At 53.9% G+C, this 27851-nt stretch overlaps 1 protein-coding gene across 1 annotated transcript; it reads left to right on the forward strand.

The window, feature by feature from the left end:
* Positions 1–1000: 1000 nt before the first annotated feature.
* LOC111848797 (forkhead box protein O6-like) lies at positions 1001–27851 on the forward strand. Its single transcript, XM_072716326.1, has 2 exons — positions 1001–3407; positions 24224–27851. The coding sequence occupies exons 1-2, from the start codon at positions 2910–2912 to the stop codon at positions 25931–25933; spliced, it is 2208 nt and encodes a 735-aa protein (XP_072572427.1). The 5' UTR covers positions 1001–2909; the 3' UTR covers positions 25934–27851.

Consider the following 27851-nt stretch of genomic DNA (forward strand, 5'->3'; position numbering starts at 1 on the left):
TTAACTGGTACACTGCAGTTTTTGCACTGATGGTTATTGCAGGGTAGTGCTTATTACCGGGCACGTCTGGAGAAGCCATACTACGCATGTCTGCGCTTTGGCTTCCCCTGACAGCTGAGACGGGGTCGTGAGAGAGTAATTCTACATAAACCCCAGCTGTTCCGCTCTGCTCCCCCCAATCCACAAGTGAACTGAGATGCCTGATCCCCAGCGGACAACAGCCAGCCATATACCCACAAAATTGCAATCTGTCGGCTCGTCTAAAATTAGTCTCTCCTTAAAAGTTAGGCTACTGATTCTCACGCCTGTTTAAGTCCTCTAAATTTTAGTGAGAGTCGGGTTTCTGTTGGAAATAATCGGTTCCAAATTACAATTAAAATTGTAGCACAGTTCGTTTAAATCTGATTGGTTACGTGTCACCTATAGATCTTTCAAAAACATGTAGTCGAACATATGCTAGAAATGCATAGAAAGCGGCCAGGGAATTGCTTTCCCCATTTCAGACTCATTTAAGTAATATGCCTCATGAATGCGAACGTTAAAAAGAGGACAACAGGCAAGTCATCGGTGTTTTCATTCTTTAGTGTGGGTGTCATGCCGCATTCTTGTTGCAAGTGAACTTCGATGCCTAAAACCCAGCTTTCCAAAACCACTGGGCCATGTGTTTCGAATTATCCCCCGTGTTAGCTCTTATTTACTAATTTTTCTCTTACTCTCATCACCCTCTTCTCTTTTTCATATTATATTTTCTGAAAGACTAGTCATGATGAAAACACTCTTACGGCGGGACATTTGAGGTTACGGTTGCCCTTGACAACCAGCTGTCAATAGTAAATGTGTGACGTCATGGCCGGGGGATTTTCCACCAAAAAAAACAGCGAAAGAAATTAAAAGGAAAAAGGATCCGCCCCGCTCGGCGGAGGGAAAACCAATCAGAACAGTGGAGTGTCGAACAGCGACCAATCGACAGAAGCTGCCCAGCTTTGATTCCTCCCGACTGTCAAGTTGAACCCAATCAGGAGGCGGCGCTGTAGTTCGCGGGTGCTGGAGGAATCCCCTCGGTCAATGTAACAATCTGAGAGAGTAACACACGTGGGTCATACACGGGCAGATATTGAATGTGACATCCACAACAATCCCGCCTGCTGTTTGGAAGTACCACAGTTCGGCGAGCAGTCGAAGCGACACTTATGACACACATAGACCATTGCCATTTTAAAACCGAATGTCTCAGTTATGTCACGGTCAATAGTGCTTTGCCTTTCGCTTGCTATGAGCAGCTGGTTATACATCTGGATAAACTGCGGTACAAAGCATATTTTATTTAATATGTAGTAATATGAGTTAGATCTCAGCTAAAGTAATTCGCCATCAAAATACATAACCGGAATTTGGCACTGCTAGCACTGAGCGGGAAAAGAGGCTACAGACGCAGACGCGAAAGGTAATCGGGCTGAGGAGCGGTTTAACCCGCCGTACTCGCGTACCACTCATAGCAACAAGTTGCGAAACACACATTTGGCGAATTCAAGGGAGTGTTACTCCCTGGAGGGCAAAAAGACTGCAAAACCTCCAAATACGCGAAGAAAAAGATGGCAGCAACGTAAGAGACTTGCTATAAGTGAAGTAGGGCTGTCTGGAAAGGACCACTGGAGATATTAAAAGGGTCAAAGTAAATTTTGGAGAATGATTTTGCAGAAGTTTGCAGGCAAAGGAGATAAATTCCCTACGTCGTAGACTATTTCATTATCAGACGCGAGTTCGGTGCAACCCGTTTTCCGTGGGGGGTATTTTTGGCTGCAGTTTCTTGCTTAAAGCGGGTTTGGTCTGCAAGAGGAGAGAACATCACAAGTCGGAACATTTCCCTTCTGTTTCTGTGGATCAGCGCTTCGAGAAGAGGCATTAGTTTGGAGAAGCGCGTCGCCACTCTAACCCTCAGCGCGAAACCTGTTCTAGATGGAAGTGATTTCATTCCTGTTTCGCTCAATTATCTGATAGCAGTGTTTATTATACACTATAGCCCCGGCGCGTCGTCCTTTTACAAGTGGCTGGTGTGTGCAACGGAAGAAGGGGAATAATCTTTGCATTTAAAACGTCAGAATAAATTCGAGAGAAAAGGGTGAAATTAATTTGTAAGAGTACCAGCAAGGTGAAATGAGAAAATAAGAGGACCCTACAGAGGACCGGAGCTCCTTAGCCGATTTTTGTCTGGAATTGTGCCGCTTTATAAATGATTCATGCGACCTGATTTTTTTTCCAGAGTCTAATTGTCAACGCGGTGGGATATTATCGGTGTGTGAGTCCGTTTGAGAGCGTGTGTGTCACCAGTTGTAAATCTAAAAGGGAAGACGGAGATTCTCCAGACTGGGACTGTGAACAGACCTATGTAACAAAATACACACTTTTCTATTTTTCCCTTTTTGTTTTTTTTTTCTACATTGTGGGATTCTTTCGTCAGCTTGTGACCACTGTTTCCTAGCTGTCTGAACGATCATCTGTTGCTGCAACCGGCTTGATTAAAAAGGAGATACACGATTTAAAAAAAAAAAACCTTCTCTTATCGACAGTCTGGATTCAGCTTAATAGTGGAATACGGGGATCTACGATTGTATTTTTTACCATTTGAACATTTTATGATCGCACATTCTAATGGAAATGGGAGAAAGACTATTACTACTATTGTTGCTTCTCTTGTCGTTAAATGTTAGGTTCTGATACGGCAGGCTAGCCCCACATAATGATCCTTTACAACGACTGCCGGCTTATTTCTGATAGTCGTGTATTTGCTAACTGAATCAGACTGTAGCATCACGGTCAAGCAACAGCTTTTGTTATTAAATATTAGAATAAATATCCAGGGCTGTATTTCCTTTTCGTTCACCTGATTAGTTGTGCACAATTCAAGATAAATGCTGATGATGGAGGATGACAACGAACTGGAGGCGCATCAGGTTGAAATCGATTCGGATTTCGAACCGCAAAGCCGGCCACGCTCATGCACCTGGCCGCTGCCGTGTCCAGATGATTTTCCTGCTGCAGAGGAGGTTAACGGAGGTCTACCTCTGTCTTCCGTGAAGGTCGAGCCGGATAACGTTCCGGCGTGCCGCGCCGAGAGAAACGGTGGCACGCCGGCGGAGTTAAAGCATCCAGCCGGCGCCCCGGCTCCTGCTGCAGCCGCCCTCCCGTGCCTGGCCGGTGCTGCGCTCGATGTGGCCGGCCAGCTGCGCAAAGCCAAGTCTTCACGGCGGAACGCGTGGGGCAACCAGTCCTACGCGGACCTCATCACCCGTGCCATCGAGAGCACCCCAGAAAAACGACTCACGCTGTCACAGATCTACGACTGGATGGTCCGCTATGTACCTTATTTCAAAGATAAGGGCGACAGTAACAGCTCAGCCGGGTGGAAGGTAAGGTGAAGGAAACGATGGCCCTTGGCACTGAGGAGTTTGTTTTGGCTGAAGTACTATAATTGACATAATTAACGAATTGTAATCGGCATACGCGCCTACAGTCCCAACCAAGCATTAGACCCATATTTGACGCACAGATACCAATGCCTTGGAAACGTGGTGTCCGTTGCATGCATTGCATTTTGTTTCTACAGACAGCACGCGTGGTCTGCACTTTAAAACGGTTAAAAAGCGTCAAATAGGCCTAGTTAAAACTGATTTAGCCGAAGCGCAGTCATCCAATCAGCCTACGTTTAGTATTATACGTGCAGTTTTAGCTGTGCTTGTGCACATTCCCATTCCCCCCATCTGTTTCCACACACGTTTTTAAAATTTGGATTATCAATATAAGGGATAGTGTCTGCGTTCTGGTTAAGTACGCAGCTATGTCATTTCAGGCGGCAGAAGTACAGCAATCGTTTTTGAGATTTTTAAAAATCCTTGTGAGATACACTAGAATGGGACTTACGGTTACTAGGGGATGGCGTCTGACTGACTCAGTCAGCGCCGGGATGTGGGGGGGGGGAGCTGCTACGACGATCTCGCCGAGTAGCCTGGATTAACCCTTCTTGAACCTCTGCCAACTTTTCACCCCTCAATCCTTAGATGCTTCTCTTTTCTCTTCTGGAATGAAATGAGCAGGACAAAAACGTGTCTTTATTGGTTGATTCAGACAAATGCACGAATAATTCAGGGGAACTCCTCAATTTATCTGACAGACCATACTGGAAATAAACGAAGAAACATCTGCATTGGTGGTTGTGGGGGGTGAGGGTGGAGAGAGAAACATTGCCCGTTCGCCTGTATGTCCCCTTTCGGCCGGCTCCTCCCTTGCGAACTGTGAGTCTTCCCTTTAGGATAGTAATCGCTTCATCATCTATTCAAACCATGTTTTAGAGGCAATTTCAGACTGCGTTTACTTAGCTCCAGATCTTACCTCCGTCGTATAAAGAGGGGCACTTGAGCCCCCCCGCGAGAGAAAAAGACGAGCTCGGTGCCGCGCTTTATTGTGCACAATTCATTGTTCTTCAAATCTCACCGGAGTTATATATACCATATGCATTTTCAGTGCTCTTCCCCGTACTGCTCACTTGTTGCACACCTTATTATACGCACTTGGCGGCTCCTTTATAATTATCTGACTTGCACGTTGGCTGTCTTTCCAACGTTAAATAATAAGGCCGCTGCGCGAAGGGGAACTTAGCATAAATCAGCGCGAATCTCATCGTTTTAACATCCCTTCACATCGACTTGAGCGGGAGACAAAGTTTCCGTTATATAAATATATATGTAAAAAGAAGGCAGCAGCTCTCATAGCCGTTTTTCGTGGTGGTGATAATAGGGCACGGGCGCCAAAGAGATGTCATCAGCAATCTCACGTCTGTGGCCACTAGCTGAGGCCATGTTAAATTTACAAAAATCTTGACGTGGGGTTTTGTGGCGGTTGCGTATAGGACAGAGCATCTATCAGAAGGCCTTATATATAGCGTCCCCTTAACCCTTAGAAACCCATCCATACATTAACTGCTCCAGTTACTGACATAGTTGTGTTATAATTGAGAGGTGGCTGCATTGCGTAGGCTAGGACATAAGACTCTGTACTTCTGGGGGTCTGTAGTTCATGAGAGAAGTGCCCCCGACCCCCACTCACGTGTGCCATTTGAACAAGGTGCCCCCATATTCATCATCTTCCCCAGCAGTCACTCAGCAGAGCTCCGCCTCTTTTTGGCTGGTTGCTGTGTAAGTTTGTGGGAAGCTGGATATTGTTCTGTCCGATTTTTAAGTACCGTGAGGGGCCACGTTTGGCCGCGCGCTGTTGTGAACGCCAGGGTGAGCAGGGGCACACATGCTGCCTCTGGTGCAACGTGGACTTTGTGGCCTCTGTGATTGGGGGGGGAGGGGGGGCTTCACCTGAATGCGACTGAGGTGGTGGGGGTCAGGGGGGTAGTTTTGTGGAGATTAATACAGTGAGAAAGAACTCTCACTTTAGTGTGGAGCGGATCAGGCTCAGACTTTAATAAGTCAGGCATGGAGGTCACACAGAGGCCAGCACAGCCGTTTCAGTCTGTGTCTCTGTGTGTGAGTCTGTGTCTGTGTGTGAGTCTGTGTCTGTGTGTGAGTCTGTGTCTGTGTGTGAGTCTGTGTCTGTGTGTGAGTCTGTGTGTATGGGAGCGAAGGAAAATCCCCATCTTTTTCTGTCACTCACACAGACTGGCTCACTCATGCCCCGGCGGACACACGCACAACATCCCCATATGAGATGTATGCAGAGGAGAGATTAGCACCCTCTACAGAACACGCGTGACGTAACGCTACGCTGTATGTGCCGGTGTATTTGCGGAGTGGCGGGACGCGTGGGAGGCCACCACTGAGCACTGAAGTCACCCCTGCGATGTGACCGACCTTTAAGGAGCTTATACGTGCTAATCCTCTGTCATTGCTATCGAAGACCTACAATTACCGGCAGGTTGACATGCTAGCATCGCCCCAACTCCCCCCATCCCCCCCCCCCTCCCATCTGCCCCCGCTAACCACCCCTGAGTCGCTGGAAGTCCCCGACATGAGTTCCGGATGACCCAGTGTAGGTTGGTTGGGTGTAGAGAAGGTGACCGGCTGAGGGGACAGCCCAGAGACTGTCCTGGGGGCCGGGCCGGGACAGAGTGCCTTCCCCAGGAGGTCAGCGCGGGGTGGCGGGCCGGCGGTGTCACCACATCAAGCCGCACGCCGCCGAGCCCGTGAACAAAGAGGCGCATTCTTTTGGGCCGCTGTGGATTTCTGGGCCCGTCTGAACCACAGGTTTGGTTGTGGGCTAAAGAGGAGTTCCTTTGGGACCAAAGTCTGAAATTCCGCCCCCCTCACCCCCTCCCCCCGCATTAAAAGCTTGGCGCCGCCACTCCAGTGCAACCGCATCTGCCGGAAGCCCCGGCGTCGCCGCGGCGGTGATGCACCGCTGGTTGTCGGGTTCAGGGCTGACAGGAGGGGGGAGGAAGGACCGCCACATCAGCTGAGCCCCCCCCGTGCGCCCCCCCCCACCTGCAAGCCCCATCCAAACACAGGAAAACAGGCGAGCCGCTCGAGCAAAGCCCGTCCCGCTCCAGTGAGCGCTGCGGCCAGCCGCTGTGTCCCCATTGGGCACCGATCCAGCCAATCGCTACGCGAGGCTAAATGAAGGCTTTGACACGGGGGCCTCGCTCGGCGGGGGCCACGGTTATTTTGGGATCCCGGCGAGACACGGCCCATCCCAGGTAATGAGGGTGATTAAGCTACCGGCCTAAAACAGGTACGGAGCCAGCAGTGGCCCCCGCCCTGTAATATGCCCGGGGGTGTGGCCGGGCTTGGCACGGACATCACAGTGTTGCACGGCCCTGCCCCCCCTTCCCTGCCCCCACGCCGACCATTGTCAAGGACGCCTTCATTCTGAACTCCCCTTCGGGGGAGGTTGAGACTCTTTCCCCTTAAAAACCCAGTAGAGCACCTGTCCAGAATCTGCCCCCCAGCACTCACTGGGCATCGTCAGTCCTCCATCAGAGCTCCTGTGAAGGGGGGGGGGGTCACTGGGTTCGACGTGGCCTCCTCTTTCTGGCAGCATTCTTTAATCGATTCATAAAACAGGGCCGTAAGGAGGCGCAGTTGGAACATAACTTGGGGGGGGGGGGCGCAAGATAGGGGTGGGGGGCAGAGCGAGCAGCAGAAGGCCAGGTGGAGATGGCTATTAAAGGCGGTTTATTATAGCCCCTGTGCCCCTCCCCCCCCCCCGTCTGCAGGCAGGCAGTATATTAAGCTTGGGGCTTTTCTCCGCTGGAGCCTCTGCGTCTCCAGGAGCTACGGCTCAGGGCTATTAATACCTGTTTGACTTCTGGGAAGGGCAGAGCCCTCGGGGGTGTGCGGCGGGCCCCGGGGTCCAGGACAGGCCCTGTGGCCACCGTGCTCGCAGACTCGGGTTCGATGTGTCGCCGCATGGCCACCGTGCTCGCAGACTCGGGTTCGATGTGTCGCCGCGTGGCCACCGTGCTCGCAGACTCGGGTTCGATGTGTCGCCGCGTGGCCACCGGCCGCCACTGCCCATCAGGGAGCACTATCGCGTTCTTTAGGCGTCCACTTCTGGTGGCTCTGATCTCAGTGATGGTGTGTCACTGTCACACGGGCTGTGACTGTGTACACGGTGGCATCTCTCATGGTGTGTGCGTGTGTGTGTATATGTCTGTGTGCACATGTCTGTTTCTGTGTGTGTGCATGTCTGAGTGTGTATAGTATGTGTATGGTATGTGTGTCTGTGTGTGTGTATGTATGTGTGTATATGGGTGTGTATGTATGTGTGTATATGGGTGTGTGTGTGTGTGTATGTGTGTATATGGGTGTGTGTATGTGTGTATATGGGTGTGTGTGTGTGTGTATGTATGTATGTGTGTATATGGGTGTGTGTGTGTATGTATGTATGTGTGTATATGGGTGTGTGTGTGTGTGTGTGTGTATGTGTGTATATGGGTGTGTATGTGGGTGTGTGTGTGTGTGTGTATGTATGTGTGTATGTGGGTGTGTGTGTGTGTGTGTGTATATGGGTGTGTGTGGGTGTGTGTGTATGTATGTGTGGGTGTGTGTGTATGTATGTGTGTATATGGGTGTGTGTGTATGTATGTATGTGTGTATGTGGGTGGGTGTGTGTGTGTGTGTGTATGTGGGTGTGTGTGTGTGTGGTTCCAGGCCCCTTGTTCTAATCTGAAGTGATGAGACTGTTATTTGTAATGTGTCTTTAAGTAACGATAGAGGGCAGGGGGGCAAAGGGTCAGGAGATTAGAGGGAGAGGAAAGGAGGGAGAGAAAGAAAGAGAGCCAGATTGAAGGAGATGGAGCAGAAATACCCCCCTCCCTCTGGTTTAGGTTTGCATTTTGAGTGGAGAGGGGACACAAAGCAGGGCCAACAGCAGCCAGGAAAAATGACATGAATGAAAGATGGGGGGCTGGGGGGGGGGGAGCAGAAAAAGGACTGTCAGGGTGGGGGGGGGGGTTTAGATGTCCACGGAGCCCTGACGGCAATGACGCCGAGGCCCCCAGCGGGGGCTGCCAGCCTGGCACAGGCCCGCAGAAAAGCCCCGCAGCTCCTGTCATTGTCACAAAGAGGCAGCAGAAGGAGAAGCAGCTCCTGAGCACGGCGCGGCGTGCGGGGGTGGGGCGGCGCGGCGTGCGGGGGTGGGGTGCTGGGGGGGCAGGGGGGGCGCAGGAGGGGAATCTCACATCTGACAGCAAGACGCTGGAAGCCATCCTAGACTTCAGCTGATCCGATTCGCCCCCCCCAGGGAAGAGAATCGCGTAGGGGGTGTCATTGGGGCATGGGGGGTGGGGGTTGCAGGTGACGTGGACTTGGCTCACCTTTTTCACCTTGCCAGGGGGTGCCAGGGGGTGTCAGGGGGTGGCCGTCCCACTGGCGGTGCCTGCAGGGACCATCATGTCGGAATCTGGGAGTGCAGTGTCGTGATGCGATGCTGTGGCTGCCCCCTCCACACCTGACCCCCCCCCCACTCCCCCATTTATCCACCCTTAATTCCTGATTCACATCCATGGATCAGCATCCTGCTATCTTGCTGTGGCCCCACCCTGGCCCAAAGGCTCAACAGCCATGGCCCTCGGGTCTCGGATCAGCAGTTCTGTTCACGCGCTTCATGCTCTCTGACCGTCGGCCAGCTCAACAGGAGCCACGCGGGTTCAGCTTTGGGGGGGGCAGATGGATCAAAGCCGGTCACCCCAAACTGGTGCCAGGCGATCCTGCTTGCCCCCCCCCCCCCCCCACCAAGGCCCAGGGCCCTCACTGCTCCTGGCCTCTGGCCCCTGCTGCCCCCACCCCCCCATAGCCCGGGGCCCTGACTGCTCCTGTTCTCATGCCCCTCCTGCCTACCCCCCCACACTGCTCCAGGTTTCAGCTCTTTATCCAGGCCCCAAGTTCTTCAGCAGCACGTGGTTCTGGGGTCCAGCCCAGGCCGTTTCCTGAGGAATTTTTATGGGGGTTCAGCACCGATCCATGTGTGTCCCACCCGTGTCTCGGTCCACTCTGGACTTCGCGTTGCTCGGTTTATGAGGCTGTGTGGTGCTGGATCAGCAGATCGCCGCACACTGCCAGTGCTCACTGCCAAGGGGGGGGGGGGCTTTGTGGTGGAAGGATGCCAGTGTGAGCCTGGTGGAGGGGGGGGTGTAGGGGAGCTGAAGTGGGCGATAAAGCGTGGAATGCCAGTTGCGGAAGGCGGGGGTAGTATGGTGGTTGTAGGAGGGTTGCCAGTTGAATAGGGTGGAGGGCTCGCGTAGGAGGGTTGCCAGTTGAAGACAGTTGGAGGGGCCTGAATTTTGTTGTGTAGGATGGTTGCCAGTTGAGAAGAGTGAGGGATTTTGTTAAGGAGCAATGCCAGTGAAGGAGGGTGGGGGTGGTGCGTCGTGTAGGAGGCACGCAAGTTGGGTGGGGGGGTGGGGGAGTTGGGTGGTATTTAAAGAGGTTGCCAGTTAAGCAGGGGGCTGTCATGTCAGAGCATTGCCAGTGGGGGAGGAGTCTTTTGTAGTGTCGTTGCCAGTGGAGAAATGAGTGTGGGTGGGGGCGGGTGAGCAGTAATGCTTAAGGAGACTGCCAGTGGAGGGAGGTGGCTGGGTAGAAGGCTGCCAGATAAATGGGGTCGGCCAGGAAAGGGGCTGTGGAGGTATGGTTCTTATGTGCAGGATGGATGCCTGTATTAGAGGTGTTAAGGCGTGGGGGGGCTGATAGGAGAAGGTGTGAGGGAGGGTGGGGCTGTGGTGGAGATGTGCAGGGGTGTGGGTGCCCCACTCCACCCTGGAAATGTCAGTACTGGACTCACAGCTGTCAGCAGGCTTCTGGGAAGGTGGGAAGCTGCAGCTCTCTGACAGTCCTGGACACGTGTCCTGAGAACGTAATGAAGTGACGGCGTCCAGGCACTGTGTGCGTACCGTAGCACTCGTGTTGTCAGCTCGACCCGGCCAGACACGGGGACACATGGAGTGCTGGGTCCCAGGACCCTTTCAGGCCCTCCCCTCCTGTCAAGTCTTGGATGTGGCTGTTTGATTTTTAGGGCAGTTCCTCTATCTCAGCTTGGTCTGCACCTGCGCTGGTTTGAGCGTGTCCATGCTACTACATGCCAGTAACGTGTAGTATTCATGTGATTCTATGTATGTGGCGTGTATGTGTCTGTCTGCTGTATGTCTCTGTATGCACATCATGTCTGTTTGCAGTGTGTCTCTGTAAGGACAGTGTATCTGTCTGTCTGTCGATCTGTCAACAGTTTGTCTCTCTATGGACAGTGTGTGTGTCTTTATCTGCAGTGTGTCAGTAAGGACAGTGTGTGTGTCTGCCTGCAGTGTTTCTTTGTATGGACAGTGTGTGTGTGTCTGCAGTGTTTCTATGTATGGACAGTGTGTGTGTGTCTGCAGTGTGTCTCTGTTTGGACAGTGTGTGTCTGCAGTGTATCTCTGTATAGACAGTCTGTGTGTCTGCAGTGTTTCTATGTATGGACAGTGTGTGTGTGTCTGCAGTGTGTCTCTGTTTGGACAGTGTGTGTCTGCAGTGTATCTCTGTATAGACAGTCTGTGTGTCTGCAGTGTTTCTATGTATGGACAGTGTGTGTGTGTCTGCAGTGTGTCTCTGTTTGGACAGTGTGTGTCTGCAGTGTATCTCTGTATAGACAGTCTGTGTGTCTGCAGTGTTTCTATGTATGGACAGTGTGTGTGTGTCTGCAGTGTGTCTCTGTTTGGACAGTGTGTGTCTGCAGTGTATCTCTGTATAGACAGTCTGTGTGTCTGCAGTGTTTCTATGTATGGACAGTGTGTGTGTGTCTGCAGTGTGTCTCTGTTTGGACAGTGTGTGTCTGCAGTGTATCTCTGTATAGACAGTGTGTGTGTCTGCAGTGTTTCTATGTATGGACAGTGTGTGTGTGTCTGCAGTGTGTCTCTGTTTGGACAGTGTGTGTCTGCAGTGTATCTCTGTATAGACAGTGTGTGTGTGTCTGCAGTGTGTTTCTGTTTGGACAGTGTGTCTCTATTTTATCTAGGTGTCTCTTTTTTTTCAAATTATATATGCGACTGTTTTTTTGAATTTCATCCATCTCTGTTTATATGTGTGTGTGTGTGTCTGTGTGTGCTTGCTGTGTACTGCGTGTGTGTGCCAGCGTGTTGTTTGTGTGTGTGTGCGTGTGTGTCTGTGTGTGCTTGCTGTGTTGTGTGTGCGCCTGCGTGTTGTGTGTGCGCCTGCGTGTTGTGTGTGTATGTGTGTGTCTCGGCAGGGGTCCGGGTGCAGGGGGAATAGCTTTCATTAATAATTCAGATGAGGCTCGTTATCAAGGCAGTGCAGATTTCTCCCTGATTTCACCTTAATTGCTGGCAGGCTGCTTCACTCAGTCACACTGCGCAGTCAGTCTGCGCTCCTGCCACCCTGCCTGCGCAGACGCAGCCATTCTGTGTCACTCCAGGGTAACCAGGCTTCGCAGATTGCTCTCCCTTTGGGACCACACCCTTTGGGTGTGCCTACACAAATGCAGACCCTGCTGGTCCAGCTGCTCCAGCTGCACAGTCAGAATTTGGCCCAAGGACCCAGTTATTTTGCAGTGAGAATGTCTCCCACCCTGGCCCTGCGGTCCCGACGCAGACTTTGTAAATCCAGGAATTTATTTTGCTGCCGCATTCCCCTCGCAGACACCTGTCACCGCGTCCCCGACACCCCCGCCTCCTTTCGGAACGCGAACCTCTTACCTTGAGAATCACGAATTCGCAATGACTCAGTCATCTTTATTTATGACACGCAGAGAAAAAGTTGGGAAATAATGATAAAAGAAAAAAAAAAGTAAGATGACAAAGATCCAGGATTGTGGGCGTGGCCTGGACGCCCGCCGGACAGTCGCCGGGCCATCGTACGCTGCGGCTGCTTCACCGTTACGGCTTAACCGTTAACCGTCACACTGCTTCGTCCACTTCGGCACAGAAAGCGGAGCCCTCCGCCCAGAAAGGCAGAGCTTACTTAACTATCTCCCAAAACCCAGCCTTCTGTATCATTTTTACATTTCACCCCACGAACCTGCAGACAGCGACACACGACCCAGAAAGTGTGACTATGAAAAAAGAGCATAAAAAAAAGAAAAACTCCCAAGTCTGGGATTGACGGGTACAAATCGAGGCGCCTGCATTTTTAATCTGATCTTTATAACGTTTTTTGTTTTTTTTTTTTGTTTTTTTTTTTCTCCGCCTTCCTCTCGGCAAACAGAGATTGATGGCCGGGAATCTGTTGGCGGGGGGGTAATGATTTATGCGTCAGGAGAGCCCATACCTCACAGGCACATCCCCCCCCCCCCCCCCCCGCCTTATTCGCTCTCCCTCCCAGAGTCCAGACAGCCATTTGTAACGCGGGCATGCTAACGGAAGGAGACAAAGAGCGATGGGGGGGGGGGGGGGGGGAGCCCGGATTGGGTGGGGGGGGGGGGGCGGTAAGAAACGAATGTCACCCCGGCTCTGTTGCCGCACCTAACAATGCAGACGGGGTGGCAGTGTGCGGCAGACATGTGCACCCACGCAGCCACGCATACGCACGCAGGCTGGCACACACACAGGTACGCGCACACACACACACACACACACACACACACACACACACACACACACACACACACACACACACACACACAGCCACGCATGCCATTCCTGTCCCCCTTATGCTCCATGATGCAAAATGTCTACCGGAATGGCAACCCTGGCTTCCCAGCCAGAAAATAAAATCAAATCTGGTGCTGCCATGAATTCCGATACATGGAAAGTCAAGATGGGTGGAGGGGGGTTACGGGAGATTGGTGGAGGGGGAGGGGGTGGTGTTCACTCGGATAGCTCAGGGGAGCGGTGATCAGTCGGAACATGTGTGGTTTTCTAATTCTGGGGGGGGGGGGTGGCAGTTTCTGTGACAAGGGCAGAGCGAGAGAGCAGGGACTGAGGTGGACTTGGGGATGGGGGGGTTGTGGCGAGGTGGCAGGCCGGGGTCTCGGGGCGGGGGGTGGTGACTCGCGACAGCCCAAAGTGGGTCAGGGTGAGGGTCCTGCTTTGCCTTAGCATTCTATCCACGGAGCACCAAGCAGAGAGCCGGCCGATCGCCCGGGATGAACCCTGCCCCCTGCCCCCCCCACACCCTGTGACACACATCCACACGCAAACTCATGTACTTCACTGTACCCAAATCGCACTCCACCTCTGGGTCGTTAAAATGTTTTTTTTTTTTTTATATTTTCTACAGTCTGTATCGCGGCTTGTCTGCCTCTTAATGGCCAGTTTTACATACTCCGGAGCCTGGAGCGCTTCCCTGCTCCCTGCTTCCCCAAGGGCCTCATCACTGCTTTCCTCTGTAGAGTCGCTCTCAGTCACGAAGCTGAATCGCGAGGCGCCCTACGCCTCTTTCCCATTGGCTGACGGTGCCACACCGTGGTCAGTGGGGCTCCTCTGGAGGTGAGGGTCATGCTTTTCAGATGCAAGGCCCTTCTTGGAAGGTTCCGGAAAGACGGCGCGGACATTCCAGAACTTCTGGAAATAGCTGCCAGTTGTGGGGGGGGGGGGGCGTGGCCTTCTGCAAAGGAAACGCGGCAACGAAGGTGACGACCTCTGAGCCGTCTCCCTGGCGACCGCGGGAGCCGCCGTATTGATTCCGGATTGCGCTCCATTTCTGGGTGCGCGCGTGTGTGTGTGTGTGTGTGAGTGTGTGCGTGTGCGCGGCTGCGTGCGCCTATGTGTTGGGAGAGAGATTCCAGAGAAGCGACTTCCAAGCAGCGCCGGCAGACTTGGCTGCTCTTCAGCGGCTCTGCGCTCTTCAGCTGAAGTGTGCGTCCATTAATGTGCTCCCAATCTGCTGTGCATCCCCGCCTCTCTCACACACACACACACGCACACACACCAGTCAGCCACCCAGGCCGCTCCGGCCTCCCTGCGAAATAAATAATTAACTTCCCACAATACCAGAGTCCAAGAGAAAAAAGCTTCTCAATTAGGAGCAAAATGGGCAGCCGGGGTGGGCAGTGGGGGTGGGGGGGGATATACACACTGACACACACAAACGGGCACTCACTCACTGCGTTACATAACGGGACCGTGACCCACTGCCCCCCCGAGGGTTTAACACAGTTGCACAATGTTAATTTGCCCCCCCCCCCCCCCCCACCAACTCCCTTTCCAATCAGCTTGGCTTTTGCAAATCCTCAGAAGCGATCTGGACAAAAAAGGCTATCTGTGGGGGGGGGGGGGGGGGGGCGGAGAGGAACTGGCTGACGGAACACTGAGGTCTCATGACGTAGTGTGTGTGTGTGGGGTGGGGGGGGGGGGGGTTGGGGGTGTGGCCAGAGGGAGGGATGTAGGTCACGCTGAGAGCTCTCGGGGACAGAGCTGTTTTTCCTACACATGCGTGGCTGCCCTCCATAGCAACAAGGGGTCTTGTGAGTGTGTGTGTGTGTGTGTGTGTGTGTGTGTGGGAGCCCCTGTTCCTTTTGGATTACTTTTGGGGGGGGAGTAGGGGTGACACAGCTGAGACGCTGTGTGTGTGTGTGGGGGGGGGTGCTGTTCTTACCTCCTTCCATGCTGTTCCACATCCCTCACCTCCCTCTCACTCACCCCATCTCTACCTGTTATCCCTTTGAATATTGGTGGCCCTATAGATGGACCAGAGAGTCCAGTGCTGCTGAATGACAACCAGTACCATGCACCAGTAAGATAGACAGCAGATAGCGGTAGCCAAGTTCACTGAGCCACAGCAACAGCTGCTGATTCAGTGAAGCTGCAGTTTCTCTCTGTTATAGTCACTGTCGCATTACAGTTGCAGTTATACGAGCGTACTTTCTATTACAGATACAGTTATAGTTTCAGTTATAGGTTCAGTTGCGGAGACAGCGCCAGGTGGCAGCTGCAGTTACAGTTGCAGTTTCAGTTACTCTTATAGCTTCAGTTGCAGTTACAGTTTCAGTTACTGCTGTAGCTAATAGCTTCAGGTATACTTGCAGTTTCTGTTATAGTCACATTTTAAATCACAGTCGTAGTTTCAGTTACAGTTGCTGTTTCAGTCGCAGTTAGTCAGTTAGAATAACAGTCAGAGTTACAGTTTCAGTCTCGGCTGTGTGCCTTAGAAATGTCGGCGAGAGCGTTTGCAGGTGGACGGCGGCGGTCAGCAGGCCATACGCCGGCGCCTCCACGGTGAGCGAGAAGGGAGGCAGACAGAGGCAGCGGCAGGGGGCTGGAGACAGCACTGCTCACTGCTGGAGGCCGGCGACGCGGAAGTAATGGGAGCGCCAAGGCACAGCGGGGGCCGGGGGTTGGGGGTTGAGACGATGATGGGTAACACGGAACACGGTGCCGGAAACGAGAGGGTCTCCGTCAGGATGAGAGAGAGAGGCGACAGAGAGGAGGATGGGAACGTTGGAGAGGTGGGAGAAGAGGCTGATGTGGTCAGGGAGGCCACGAGCCCGGGGGAGGGCAGCGATGGATACAGGGATAAAGGTGAACGGAAGGACGGGAGCAGAAGGTAGCAGGATGGAGGGAGAGAGGGCAGCAGGGGCGGAGGAGGGAGTGAGGGCACGTCGCTGGGCGTTTGGTGACTGGGTGGAAAGTGCAGCCTCGTGCATGTAAGATGGAGATGAGGAGTGCCGCTCCTGCACACTAATGATGTGCACGGTGCACCCCCACCTGGCTGTGCGATGCCCACTGACAGTGTCGCTCACGCTGGAATGCCCCAATGGCATATGCTCATTCAGGCACTCTCAAACACCGCCGCTCTGTCCCTTTGTAAAATGGGAAAGTGGACACAGCACACCAGACTCCCCCCTACCCTGTAACGCTGGGCCAGACACTCCCCATGTCTTCCTCTATCCTGACTCCCACCTCTGGCTAGTGTGACCAGGGGTCACCCAGGGCAACAAGGGAACAGCACTGCCTGATCTTCCTGTTTCTAGGGAGTGCATGTTGCTCAATTTATGCACAAATAGACGTGGACTTTGGAGTGCAGGCCGGATATATAACTTGCTCCAGTCAGCACCGTGCATGCGTGACTGACTGGGCCTGTGTATCTGTGTGAGGGGGGGGGCTGCCAGCCCTGGGACCCATTTGGGGCCTCCTCACCCTCGACCACATCTCCAGCTGCTTGATTAGACCGGACTCCTGCGTCTCCTGGGTGGCACAGCCTGAGGAGCACCCCGCACCATCAAGCCCTCTCCAAAGGGCATCGATCGCATGATGGGCCTTCATTAAGGCACCGGCCAGCAGCCCTTAAGATGGGAACTTGGCTGAGTCCCCACTAGCCACCCCCAAACACCCCAGCCTCCCCGCAGGTGTAATTTGCCCCCCCCCCACACCCCCACTCCCGTTTGGGCTCCAGCGATGGGCTGGGGCTGGAGATGGAGATGGATCTCATGAATATTTCATGGTGGAGAAGCTGAGAGCCAGTCGCCCCACTTTGGCTAGTGAGTGTTTCTATGCTAGGCTCTATCGCTCTGCCCTCCATTTTTACCCTCTTCCCTCTATCACACAGCCTCTTTCTCTCTCTCTTTCTCACTCCCTGGCCCTCTACCACCCCCCCCCCCCCCCAATAGACCCTAACTCAAACTGACTTAATTGGGCTCTCTTTGTTTTGGGAGAGCGAAGGGGCTCTGTGCTCTCCTGCCTTCCTGCCACTGAGCGACAGAAAGGAAGTGGAGGAGTGTCGGCTGCCTGTTAGCTATGGTACTGCGGGGTGGAGGGGTCACCTGCCCCCCCCCCCCCCCCCCCCCCAAATGAGTGGACAGGCAGGGCAACCAGGGCGGAAAGAGTGAGGATGAAAAGACAAAGGAAGTGAGGGGCTGAAGGATGGAGAGAGAGAAGAGAGAGGCGGTGAGAGCAGCTTGTGCCCCGAGCCGGGGGGGCACAGCTGAAGATGTGTGAGGATGAAGGCTGCCATGCTTTCTCTGACCCTTCCATCCATCCCTGGATGAGTTGTCCCCCCCCCCCAGTAGTAAGGCCTGTAAGCGCAGGGCCCAGGGGTGGGGCCCGTCTCGGAACCTGTGGTGGTGGGAGGCGCTTTGGGGATTGATGCTGGGGGGGGGGGGGATGGATGGGGAAGGATGGGGGGGGATGGGAAGTCCAGATTGGCGGCAGCCACGTTATTCATACGAATCACCACGATCAAGCGGGAAGGGGTGGGGGGCGGGGGGGCTCGGGAGCAGCTCCTTCCCTCGTTTCCCGTGGCACCCCCACACTTTTCGCTGGAATGTGGGAGGAGTTTGTCCTGCATTGTGAGTCTGGCTCGCATCATGTGACCAGCAAAATGCTATGGTGAGGCAATCAATCAAGTTTAATTTGATATAAGACCCTCGACAGCAGCTCCCAGGGATTTCTGTAGCGCAGCAGCACATGGCGGAATGGCTGCAAAAATGTTTCCCTTGAGCCTTTGGACCAGAATTACATCTTTAGCAAAAGTAATGTCTTTTTTAATGTAATCAGCTATCTGGTCTTCTAATGAAGATCTTCTCCTCCTTATAGCCACCTGCACCCACCTTTATATCGGTTCCTCCACGGTTTCTCAAGTGATCCCATCTCTCACTCTGCCTCTCCCTCTCTACTCTGGTCAGGTCTCTCGGGGAGGGATAGTTGGCAGGAAGCAGGCCGGCTGCCATGGCAACAGGAACCCTCCCTCTCCCTCAGGTCTCCTTAGCAACCGGTAGCTTGGCATTGCAGTAATGAGCTTGCCCAGTGTGCCAGGCTGACAGAAGAGGGAGGTGTGTGTGTGTGTGTCTGTGTCTGTGTTTGTGTGTCTGTTTGTGTGCGTGTGTGTGTGTGTGTCTGTGTCTGTGTTTGTGTGTCTGTTTGTGTGCGTGTGTGTGTGTGTGTGTGTGTGAGTGACTGAAGGACAAACACTCTCTGGCTTGTGTGTAACTCTGCTGTATGGGTGTGTGGTTGAATATTGAATATTTGCTCACTGTGTTGCATTGTGTGACAGATCCCCATGCCATGATTGGTTCTCTCTGAATCACATGTGTCTTTGTGTCCATGTGAATTCGTGTACACCGCATGTACACGTGTGGATGTCCACGGTGGGTAGGGGCGGTTGGTCAAAAAACATAGCGCACACCACGACCATAGGAATGTCGTGAGTTGTACACGGACCCTTGGATGGGGTCCCCACTTTGGTGAAATCGAATTAAACCTGTAGAATGCTGTTTATTAAGGTCTGATCAGAGGGGCGCAGTGACCTTTAGAGAGCGGGAAATGAGGTCCGTGTTATTGTGAAGACGCAGTCTCCTGGGGGGGGGGGTGGTACCGTGGGTCCCCCCCTTTCATATGGCAGCCGGTGGTTTCTGGGTAATCAGATCCACGCCAAGTCTGCGGTTCAGTAATGGCACTCCCACCCCAAGCAACTCCCCCCCACCCCTTATGGAATGCAATAAAAAAAAGTCTTTTAAAAAAAAATGAACACGTGAGTCTTTAAAAATAGGTGGCAGGTTTCATGGAAAATGTTACTTGGCAGAGTGGAGGCGTGGGCGGGGCATCCCACAGGTGTCCCTGGGCACTGCACCTGTTGTGCGATCATCTCACGAGCTCCTCAGCGTGTGTGTGTGCGCGTGTGTGTGTGTGTGCGGGGGAGGGGGTGTCTTTCGGGCACCAGGGTGCAGCCGCCGTGCGCGTGAGGAGATTCTGTGGCAGTCGGCTCTGCCCCACTCTGCGCGGATTTTCCGATCCCCTACCCCGCTCTCAGATGCTCGTTAATCTGCCGGCGCTATTTTTATCCATCCGACCCCACGCAGCACCCCCCCCCCCCACCCCCCTGTCCTGTCCCTTGGCCTCTTAGCCAAACGCTGAGCGCTTTGCCAGGCTCTGGCTGCAATTAGTGCCCCGTTCCGTGAGGAATCGCCCAGATTCCGCCTCCCCGTCTCCTCCGGAGCCTGACTCACTGGCCAACTGCTCTCACTGCCCGCCATCCGCTGGAGGGGACCCCCGGCCAGATCGTCGAACCCATCGGACAAAGCAGTCTTCAGGTCCTCAGTTCCTTGGTTCCTTCTCATATGGGGGTTAGAGGATCTAAACTTGGTTTAGTTGCATTAAGATAGTCAAGGAGGACGTGAGCATGTCTGTACCTGCACTGTTAGACTCGCTTTCATGGCTGCTCACAGGACGCTTATCCTGCTTTTTCAAAGCTCCCTGTTCATCCCCGATGCCACCCACATGCACCAATATCCAGAGCTGTTCATGACTGCAGTCACCCTGAGCTGTCTGTGAGTGTAGTCACCCTGAGCTGTCTGTGAGTGTAGTCACCCTGAGCTGTCTGTGAATGTAGTCACCCTGAGCTGTCTGTGAGTGTAGTCACCCTGAGCTGTCTGTGAGTGTAGTTGTCCTGAGCTGCGCGTGACTGTAGTCGCTCTGAGCTGCGTGTGACTGTTGTCGTCGTGAGCTACATGTCAGTCTAGTCTCCCTGAACTGCGTGTGAGTGCAGTCATCCTGTGCTGCGCGTGATTGCAGTCGGCCTGAGCTGTGTGTTAGTGCAGTTGTCCTGTTTTGCCCATGAGTGCAGTCCTTTGCTGTACCTGAGTGCAGTTATCCTGTGCAGCATGTGTGTGCAGTTACCCTGAGCTGGGTGTGAGTGCTGTCGTCCAAACACTCCCTCCTTCGCCCCACCCCCATTAATCCATTGAGTTCTTCATGTCTCTTCAAAGGGACAAATACAGCCCTGATGTGGTGCGGAGCGGCCAGTGCTGGGTCCCCCGGCCACCAAAGCACGCAGTGGTCCATGCTGGATCCCCTGGCTGTGGAATTGTGGAGAGGCCCGTGCTGGGTCCTCTGCAGCTGAGGTGCAGGGCGGCCCATGTTGGGTCCTCTGGAGCTGAGGTGCAGGGCGGCCCGTGTTGGGTCCCCGCAGTTCTCCATAAATACAGTCATCCTCTCTGCTCTCTTCTGCCTGTGTTCATCAGATAAATGCATAGCATGAAGAGTCGCCCACTGACAACACAGAATAACTCCTGACTGTATATAATGGATTAATAAATAAAGGCTGGGAGGGGCAGCATTCCTGGACCTGGGGGGGGGTTCCCTCTCCTATAGAGAGCGCCGTCACCTTTTGTGTAGTGGACTTATTTGAATTGGATGAGTGCTTTTTTTGTTCCCGTTCCTGTTCTGCTCTCATCACTGGGGTCTTTGTACACACTCCACACACTCCCCAGGATGGGCATTACGGTCTCTGCCCCCCAGTGCTTATACACTGACTATGAAGCACGAGACGGAGTGGGTTGTTGGGCGTGTTTTCGTCAGTTTGGGGGGCATTTTTGGAGGGAAATCTATTGTCTTTCCCAGAATGTTCTCACAGTGCCCCCCCACCCTGCAAATGACATTCCTGTGTCTCCCCCACTGCCCCCCCCCATTCATGCACCCAGCCCCCCTCTCCAGCTGCCCTTCGTGCCCACACAGACAGCCCCCTCACACTACGAGCAGTGAGACGGGCAGCGGAGGCACAGCGCCCCAGTGCTAGGCTGGACGCTGCCACCCTGCTCGTATTTCTCCTGGCACAATGTGCCACGCCAGTGACACACACTCACAGCCAGCAGCCATGAGTAGGCAGACATCGAACACTAAAGTTGAGGGTCTTTCTCAAAAAGGATCTTTGCCCTCCTCAGTGAGTCTGCAAGTTTGTTTGACCTTTATGCTTCTGATGACTGGAGCTTGGCTTTGTGACAAACCAACAGACCTGGTTCATGCTTTTCCAGAAGGGTCTTTGCTCCACCCAGTCTCTTTAAATAGTTCTACCCGGGTGCATATCTGTGACAGGCTGATGGGACTGGTTTTCAAGACCAAAGCCGGAGTGACACGCGACAGTATCACCGACGGTAAATTGGGAGAGGCGGTCGTGAGCCAGGGGAGGGAGCCAAGCCGAAACAGAGATCCCATCTAAAGATGCGGCCCTGAGGGACACGCTGTTCACCCAGGACTGGCAGGACATTCGGTACTATACCTGTGTCAGAAGGTCAGGACCCCCGGGCTGAAAGATTAAGGACGTGTTTATCAGGGAGGGCAACCCGGAGACGACGTCGAGACAATTAAAGAGGCAGGAGTCACAGAGGCTGGATCGGCGGTGGCATCAGTGACAGGGAGAGCAGAAGGGCCGCAGTTTTAATGGGCCCCCGTCTGTGCGAGCTTCTGCGCACTGGGGACGGCCGCTTATACGGATTCTGACGTGGCCCCTGCCTTCTACTGTAATGACAGTGGCTGCAGTCTCTGACGGTTACTCTATATTCAAACAATTGTCCCTCGAGATGGGGGGTGCAAAATAGAGTGCAGCATCCCCTGAAGGAGAAGCCGAGAACGTTACTGAATAGTAGGGAAGCCACTCTTCTGTGTTTTTCTGTGATGAACTGCTCTGCAGACCAGAAGAATGGGAGCCTAGATTTCTGCGGCATCTTGCTGCCTCAGGACTAGCCCTGGTACTACCTCAGTGTGCCCCTAATCCCCCCAACCATCAGCATCACCGCCGCCACCCTCCATCCCAATCGGAACCTGTGGTGGTGGGAGGCGCTTTGGGGATTGATGCTGGGGGGGGGGGGGATGGATGGGGAAGGATGGGGGGGGATGGGAAGTCCAGATTGGCGGCAGCCACGTTATTCATACGAATCACCACGATCAAGCGGGAAGGGGTGGGGGGCGGGGGGGCTCGGGAGCAGCTCCTTCCCTCGTTTCCCGTGGCACCCCCACGGGAGGTCATTTACTAACGTGCTGCAGGCAGCATGTTATATTCTGGGGCACAGCCAGACCTGTGAGCCAGCAGTGGTCGTATGGCTCGGGGCAGGTAGCGTGTTATGCTCTTGGGTGCATACCATCCTATGAGGTAGTGGCAGCCGCATGGCTTGGTGCAAGCAGCATCTTGCGCTCCAGGACATAGATAGACCTGTGACGCAGCCCCATGGGTTAATGCAGGAAACAAGTTGTGCTCTGGGGCATAGTCAGACCTGCAAGGCAGTAACGGTCGCATGATTCAAAGAATGCAGCAAGTTACACCCTGGGGGTATAGTCAGATTTGGGAGGTAGCAGTGGTCGCATGGCTTAATGCAGTCAGCATGTTGTGCTTTCGGGCATAGTCAGACTTGTGAGGCAACAGCAGTCACATGGTTTGGTGCAGGCAGTGCGTTATGCTCTGAGGCATAGTCAGACTTGCGAGGCAGTAGTGGTCGCATGGCTCGGTGCAGGCACTGTGTTACACTCTGGTCCGCAGTCAGATATGCGAGGTAGTGGCTGCTGCATGGTTCAGTGCAGGCAACATATTATGCTCTGAGATGCAGTTAGAACTGCGAAGCAGTGGCAGTTGCATGGCTCGGTGCAGGCAGGTGAATAAGTCTCCCAGGTAGACGGTTATGGGGGCCCTGCAGACTACATGAAAGGCTGCATCGAACTCAACACAGCTTCAAACGGTGTCATTCTCCTCCCCGCCAGCCAGCCACCCCCCCCCCCCCCACGCACCCACACACACACACACACACACACACACACACACCCCACCACTCAGTTTATCTCCCCCTTTTCCGTTTACTCCGTTACCATGGTTACTCACAGCTGGAGACACCGGCGTGAGAAACGTGGGGGGGGGGGGGGTTGTCTCCGTTTTTCTGCCTGGGTCTTTGTCATTGCTGTTCCTTCATTGGTGCCCGTGGAGTTTTCTAAGGTAGCTTTGCAGAAGATATGAGGTGAGAAGATAAACATGCATGCCAGCTATTGTCATGACAGCATTGAACCAAAACATTCTGTCTAGAGTATATTTTTCACTCCATGGCATTCAGCAGCTGTAGAATAATTCCTAAAACTGACCAAGATTTGTGAGGAGGAAGCATTTAGACGTTGTGCACGTAGTGATTTGGGGGGTTGCGACATTAATTTGCTTTCCTCCCGGCATTTCCCAGTGATAATTGGTGCCTATTTAGCTCTATTCTTGGTTGGGCAATATAAAAGCTCAAAGCAACAACTAAGTACAGCCCATGTGCTTGAACTGCATAACAGAATGTAGAAAAAGGGATGGAATAGAGGGAGACACGCACATTGACGCTGCAAGCGCGCCGAAATTGATTTGGCTCCCTTTTTAATGCAAATCTGTGGCTCCGTTCGCAGGCAGCGATTGGACGGCCGTTGTTTCCCGCCAGCGAGCGAGGCTAGTCTTACAATGAGGTGATAAGAGGATGTATTCAGAGACGGCAAGAGCGGGAATGCCAGGAGAATGAGACCAAGCTGGAGAGAGAGCGAGTGTGAGAAAAGAGGGGGATGTGGAGGAGAGGGGAGAGCACAGCGAAAGAGGATTAGATGGAGGAGGAGAGGGCTGCTGACGGAGAGAGGGTTAATGAGGGAGGGAGAGAAAGAGAGAGAGACGGAAAGAGGGAAGTAGCAGTTGCCATTAATCTGGCGTGCTCGTGGTCCCCTGGGCCTCTCAGTGCCGGAGTGGAGCCGGCCTTGCTGAGCTATGGGTTAGATGCTCGCACCATTAGAGCCCAGCACTGCCTCAGCCCCCCCAAATTGGCACAGCCACCGTGGCTAAAAGCATACAACGCCAGTCCAGGCTACCCTCGTCCTCACTGTCTGAGGCTGGAGCCAAATGAATAGTCTTTCATGTCAATAGAGTGCAAGCGTCAAGGTTTCCCTTGACTGTTTCCACCACCACCTCCGCACTGTGCAGATTTTCTAGACGCGAGCCTAGCTGGTGTAGTGCCACCTCCGTGCTGTAATCTCCAGTGACGTCTCTGACGGAGTTTTCCATGTCCCCCCCCCCCCCCCCCCCCACAGAACTCCATACGGCACAACCTGTCCCTGCACACTCGCTTCATCCGCGTCCAGAACGAGGGCACCGGGAAGAGTTCCTGGTGGATGCTGAACCCGGAGGGAGGCAAGGCAGGGAAGGCACCTCGGCGCCGGGCCGTCTCCATGGACAATAACTCCAAATACTTGAAGAGCAAGGGGCGGGTCAGCCGGAAGAAGGCAGCGGGGCGGCCGGGGCTTGGGGCCGCGCCTGGGCTGCAGGGGTCCGTCGCAGAGGAGGGCAGCCCCAGCGGAAAGGCGGTGGGGGTGGGAGCAGGTGCTGAGGAGTTTGATGCCTGGACGGACATCCACTCCCGGGCCAGCTCTTCCACCTCCACCCTGAGCGGCCGCTTGTCACCCATCCTGGCCGAAGCCGAGCTGGAGGAGCCTGAGGAGGGTGTTCTCTCCTGCTCCGCCTCCCCCCGCCTGTACCCCAGCCCATCCAGCGCCCGCTCGCCTGCCCTGGGAGCCGCCGGGCACTGTCCTTCAGTGGAGCTCCCGCAGCTTGCTGACTTGACGGGGGCCATCAGCCTGGAGGAGAGGCTCCTGGAAGAAGGGTACCACCAGCCCCCCCGGCACAAGCGTCCCAGCTTCCACTTCGGGTCCGGCAGCAAAGGCCAGGGCTCGTACTGTGGCTCCGTGTATAGCCAGCCGGCCATGGGGCTGCTGCGGCACCACTCGCCCATGCAGACCATTCAGGAAAACAAAGCTGCCAGCTTTCAGGGCTCAATGAGGGGCTACGGCAGCTCCAACGCCCTGCAGGACCTGCTCACCGGGGGGCCGCGCTACTGCAGCAAGGACATGATGCTGAGGCCAGAGGCAGAGTCACACCCCCTGATGGGTCCCTCCAGCACAGGCCACTCCCTCAGCCACAGCGCCGGCCTCCACCACGGCCATAACCAGAACCCAAGCCACAATCCCAGTCACAATGCCAACCCCGGGCATAATGTGCATCACAGTGCCAGTCATAATCCCAGCCACAGTCACAGTCACAGCCATACTGCCAACCACAACCACAGCTCCAATCGCAACCAGAACCCTACTCACAACCACAACCCTACTCACAACCACAACCACAACCCTACTCACAACCACAACCATGCGCACACTCGCCCAGGTCAGCAACCGGCTCTCACACCCCAGATGAACAGTGGACTTCTGCAGCCCTACAGCCTCAAAGCCCCTGACCTATATAGCCCCTCAGGCCACGCCCACCTACCTGCCTCCACCTCCTTGCCCCCTAACCCGGCTGGCATGCTGGGGATGCCCCAGGATTCCTGCCACCTGGCCACAGCCCCGCACCCCCGACTCCAGCCCTACTCCGGGGGCCACCACCAGGGCATGGAGGACCCCCGACATGGACACTACCACCACCCACAGAGTGGAAGCGGAGGCTACCATGGTTATCATCACCCGCACCATCCCCACGCCCATCACCCACATGATCGGCTGCCCGCTGACTTGGACCTGGACATCTTCCAGGGCAGCCTGGACTGCGATGTGGAGTCGATCCTCCTCAATGACTTCATGGACTCTGAGGAGATGGACTTCAACTTCGACAGCTCTTTGTCCCAGGGGATGGGCATGGGTATGGGTATGGGAATGGGCATGGGCATGGGCATGGGCATGGCGGTGGGAATGAGTGGCCTGGCGGGCCCCCCCCAGGCCCACAATAATCAGAACTGGGTGCCTGGCTGACCCTCCCTTGGTAACGCTTGGAGAGACCTCACACATGACGAGGAGCGGTTGGCAAGGGGGGTCCTTCAGATTGACATACCCAGCTGTCTGCTTGACTGTGACTTCTAGGCCACATGAGAAAACAATGTGATAGAAACACATACAATCTAACCGCCTCTCCCCCACCCAATTTCCCCCCCATCCCCTCAATCTACCCCAAGCCCTCTGCCCCCGGTCACTGTGCTTATGGTTCACGTCCTTCCAGTCTGTCGAGTCAGTCGTACTGTGATGACAATCCCAGTGTTACCGCCATCTACCAAGGCCTCCCGTCAAGCCGGAACTTTCTAGCACTTTATATGTATGATGCTGGGAGTCACGCAGATGCCACCAGGGGAGGTCGCTCTGCCGTGCGGCACGTTCCGCCTGCCGGGGGCGCCCCCGGGCATATCCATCAGGCTCGAGCGTCGACACTCCGCACGTCGCCGCGACCCAGCGTGTCTGCCTCGCACCCAGCACCTCCGCGCCGCTAGCTTGCCGCTGACGTCACCCCATTGAAATTCCGCGTCTCGCTTTTAATCTCCAAAGTGACCCAGTAGTGATGTATCATTATTGCAAATTTAATGCAGTGGTGGCACCCCCAGCCCACGTCCGCTGCGCGTAATGCGCTGAGTGAAGGGAGTGATTAACGCTAAGTCATCTTGCAGTAATGTAGCCGGCGCCCCACCCCACCTCACCCCCACCTGATTAAACAGAAAGGGTGCGGAAGGTGCACAAGTCCTCTGAAGGCCCAGTAGAACCTTTCCTTCTCCCTTCTTATTTGTGACTTAATTGGCTTCCCATTCCATAAACCAACATCTCACCGAGTTCCCCGTAGTGAGGGGCTGGGGTGCCCTAACTGCCCCCGTCCTTCCTGTCTGCGTTTAGGCCACGCTTTTCTCGTGTTCTGCCGGCTGCGTTGTGGTTTTGACTTTGTTTACCGGTCCATTGAGTGGAAAAAGAAAAAAAAAAAAACGCGACCGAACTGTGGCTCTCGTCAGACAGTGCTGACCTTGTCGTCGTTACACTCATCTTTGCTTTGATGTCGTTCTTTATCCTCATTGTTCTCTGTGTAAAGAAGCAGAGTCGTTCGCCCTGGGGGGTGACAAAGCGGCTACGCAACAGGTGGAACTAATGGCTCTCATCCAGACCATCTTGGACGTGCACACAAACCACTGCGACCACAGAAGACCTCTACAGGTCTGCCCTGCTCAGCTCTGGGAACTAATATATCCCCCCCGCCTCTGATGCTAATGAACAGTGCTACCAACAAGGGGAGGACACGCGTTTTCTGGGTGCCCAGGCTCGGTGAGGCCAAGGATCAGGCCAAGTGTTACCTGCCGATGATGGATAATGCCTCTTCTTTCAGTGATGGGTCTTTATTTTCACTAGTACAGGTTAAGCCCATTGAACCTTGAGGGGCAGATTTTGTGACTCCCCCCAGTTGTTCTTCATTTGCCTCCTGGGGCAGATACGGGGTTCAGTGTAACCTTTGACCCTTTGACGTGTAAGTGTGTGCGCATCAACCTTGTACCGCAGTGGTGTAGAGAAATACAAAATCCAACAGAGGACCTTCCCGGTATTTATATATGAAGCTGCATATGCATAATATATACGAATAGCATACAAATATTTATTAATGAAAAAGTTGGTCTTTGACTTCCTGAGTGTGGTAGCATCCCATTGAACCCTGACCCCCCCCCTCACTTCCTGTCTTTGTTACTGAATCATACTTCAGTTATAATTTAATGACCTTTTATTTTGTACAAAATCTATATTGAGAAAATTGTATAATAATTTTTAACGAAAAAAATATCAATTTTGCTGTTTTATTTCTTCCTTTTTTAAAGAGAATGTATCTTATCACCTGGTGACTGTTAAATAAATGAGAAGATCTGATTGA

This window comes from Paramormyrops kingsleyae, chromosome 9 (genome assembly GCF_048594095.1).
Source record: "Paramormyrops kingsleyae isolate MSU_618 chromosome 9, PKINGS_0.4, whole genome shotgun sequence".
NCBI classification, from domain to species: Eukaryota; Metazoa; Chordata; class Actinopteri; order Osteoglossiformes; family Mormyridae; genus Paramormyrops; species Paramormyrops kingsleyae.

What these genes read in the sequence shown, in the direction of transcription:
- LOC111848797 (XM_072716326.1), top strand. Translation starts at nt 2,910, where the DNA reads ATGCTGATGATGGAGGATGACAACGAACTGGAGGCGCATCAGGTTGAA. An exon ending in ACAGCTCAGCCGGGTGGAAG is followed by an intron (nt 3,408 to 24,223) that starts GTAAGGTGAAGG and finishes CCCCCCCCACAG; the next exon opens with AACTCCATACGGCACAACCT.